The 2,300-nt window shown below is 41.1% G+C and overlaps 1 protein-coding gene across 1 annotated transcript; it reads left to right on the top strand.

The window, feature by feature from the left end:
* Nucleotides 1–1,310: 1,310 nt before the first annotated feature.
* LOC147448749 (uncharacterized) lies at nt 1,311–1,903 on the top strand. The gene has a single exon (XM_086522442.1). It carries the CDS (start codon nt 1,383–1,385, stop codon nt 1,677–1,679), a length of 297 nt encoding a protein of 98 aa, XP_086378568.1. The 5' UTR covers nt 1,311–1,382; the 3' UTR covers nt 1,680–1,903.
* The last annotated feature ends 397 nt before the right edge of the window (nt 1,904–2,300 follow it).

Here is a 2,300-nt window from a genome sequence, read left to right on the forward strand (position 1 = left end):
ATGCAGATTAATGGAGCTAATAAGCTGCAAATCCACAGTTTAGGGGCTCTGCAAGAAGGTCTTGACAAGATCTTGTAGCACAAACAAATCACACATTCAATTGAAAGCTAGGAAGCAAGATTGTTCTTGTGCAATAATGTGAAATTGAGTGAAAATGAGGTGCAACAATTGACCTAATTTGTGATGCAAGGGACTTTAATCACTTTCGTTCTTTCTAATTCCATCAATGTAGCTAGTGACACTTCAATAGTACATATCCCATCAGTAAATGAGTTCAAAATGAAGAAAATTAGTGTGTGTGATTAGTGTTGTGCATGTTGTGCAATGCAAAGAAGTTTTGATTGATGATTACAATGGCTAAGGGAGGATGCGAATGTAACCTAGCATAGGGATTAATGCCTAGGAGTAAACCATCAGTTGTGATACCAAATGAAAGGGATTGAGGTTACGATAGAAAGAAGAGTGCGTTGTTCATGGTGTGTTTACTGTGTTACATACAAGAGATTAGAGAGAGAGGCCGATGCTAATGGAATTAGCAAATCATAAGTATATGATAGAGTAGATGCAAATCATGAGTAGAAAGTGGACCAAAATGATGGATAATGAGTGGGGTATGCTTGGAGACAAAGTTGCAGCTTATATTTTTTTTGTAAGGTAGAGGGAGAGCATTTGATGATGTAGCAGTGATGTCAAAGTGTCTTCTATTGTCAAGGGGGTTCTCACTTATTGGTGGTGCGGTCTACACACACCCCAATAAGACTTGATTAAATCTAGGGTTTTATTAATCCCTTGGTATTTTGATCCTTAAAAAATGTGGGCAACTTCAAAAATATCCTTCCAATCTTCAACACATGAACTTCTTACCATTAGCATTCTCTCACATATATTAAACAAAGCTTTTCATCCTCATCATGTTCAAGATGAAGTTCATCCTTTATATTGTGCCACTTCTTCAAATCCAATATGCCTTTAGAGTTGTAGGTTTAAGAGTCTCCAATGTTGTGACCAAGCCACTTTAGAGCACTCTTATCATGTATATCTCTCTATTAAAGGAGAAATATGTTTTGCCTTCTCACCCCCCCTCCGTGTAGGCGAAGCTATGTTATTAGTGATGAGTTGTACGCCAAGTGGAGAAAGAGACCCGCGGTTAGTGCAATGTGAGAGCTAAGCGAGGACTGCCTGTACGCAAAAGACCTATAATTGGCGTCGATCATCAACAAGAGGCGTCCAGGGCCGGGAAGGGGCTGTAGGGATGTGGACAAGAGCGTGGCCGTTTGCTCATATAAAAGTAGAGCATGCTCTTTCAGGGCACTGCAGCACAGCATTAGCAGTAATAGTACACCGAATACGTAAGCGACAGGTTGGGCACTAGAGGCAAGAATATGGCAAGCCGTGGGAGAAATTACACAGTGGCGCAGCTGGGGCTGGTACTGCTCCTCGTCAATATACTGTGCAGTAGCTGGGGACGGGTGCTAGCTCAACAGCAAGAGCAGGTGGCATCTCAAGCTGTGTATGATACTGGCAAGGAGGCGGGCACGGCCGGTGCACACAAGGCCGGTTTCGGGATGACCGTTACAGTGGTGATGGGCGCTACTGCTAGCACTACAACGTCTTCCGAGGCTGCGGCTGAGAATACTACCACGACTGCGGTTGAGAATACTACCACGACTGCGGATTAATCTCTCTAGTCAGCTAAGCTCGACGAGCAGACAAAGCACTAAGAATATTTTGACGTTGTGGCTCATTTCGTGAGTTTGCAATAAATATAGTTATAGTAACACTGTAGCAGGTAATAAAAGACAATGGTATGCTCTGTTCCGAGTCCCCTATGTCCCCTTATCCCGAGTGGTCTTTGTACTCTTTTTTGCTCTATCTAATATATTTCCCAATGTTTTGACGTGTATCTTTCTTCTTATTTGTAGGATTAACCTTATTTGATCTTTTATCTCTTATGATCTAGTGAATTACATAGCTCTCATCATATCCCAGCAAGACCTCTAAGATATTTAAACAAAGCGTCTTTTTATTGAAGGGCAATGCAACTCTCAAGGACCTTGACTAGTTGCTATATGAAGGGCCAATCTATTGAGTATACCAGCTTCTAAATACGTCTTCCTCTTATATGCTCCAAAGAACATGCATTTACTGATGCAGTATGCTCCTAAGGGATTCACCGATTAGTGATGTCTAGTATCATGTGCATTCAAGGGGTATTTTAAATGCATTGTCATTTACACTCCATTTCAAATAATATGATACTCTTTTCTTCATAAAATTTTGACTCTGGCAAATTTTTTTCA

Source organism: Adiantum capillus-veneris, chromosome 10 (assembly GCF_014529385.1).
Source record: "Adiantum capillus-veneris isolate H3 chromosome 10, ASM1452938v2, whole genome shotgun sequence".
NCBI lineage: Eukaryota > Viridiplantae > Streptophyta > Polypodiopsida > Polypodiales > Pteridaceae > Adiantum > Adiantum capillus-veneris.

Excerpts from the sequence above, each read along its gene's own strand:
- LOC147448749 (XM_086522442.1), top strand. The coding sequence starts at position 1,383 with ATGGCAAGCCGTGGGAGAAATTACACAGTGGCGCAGCTGGGGCTGGTA.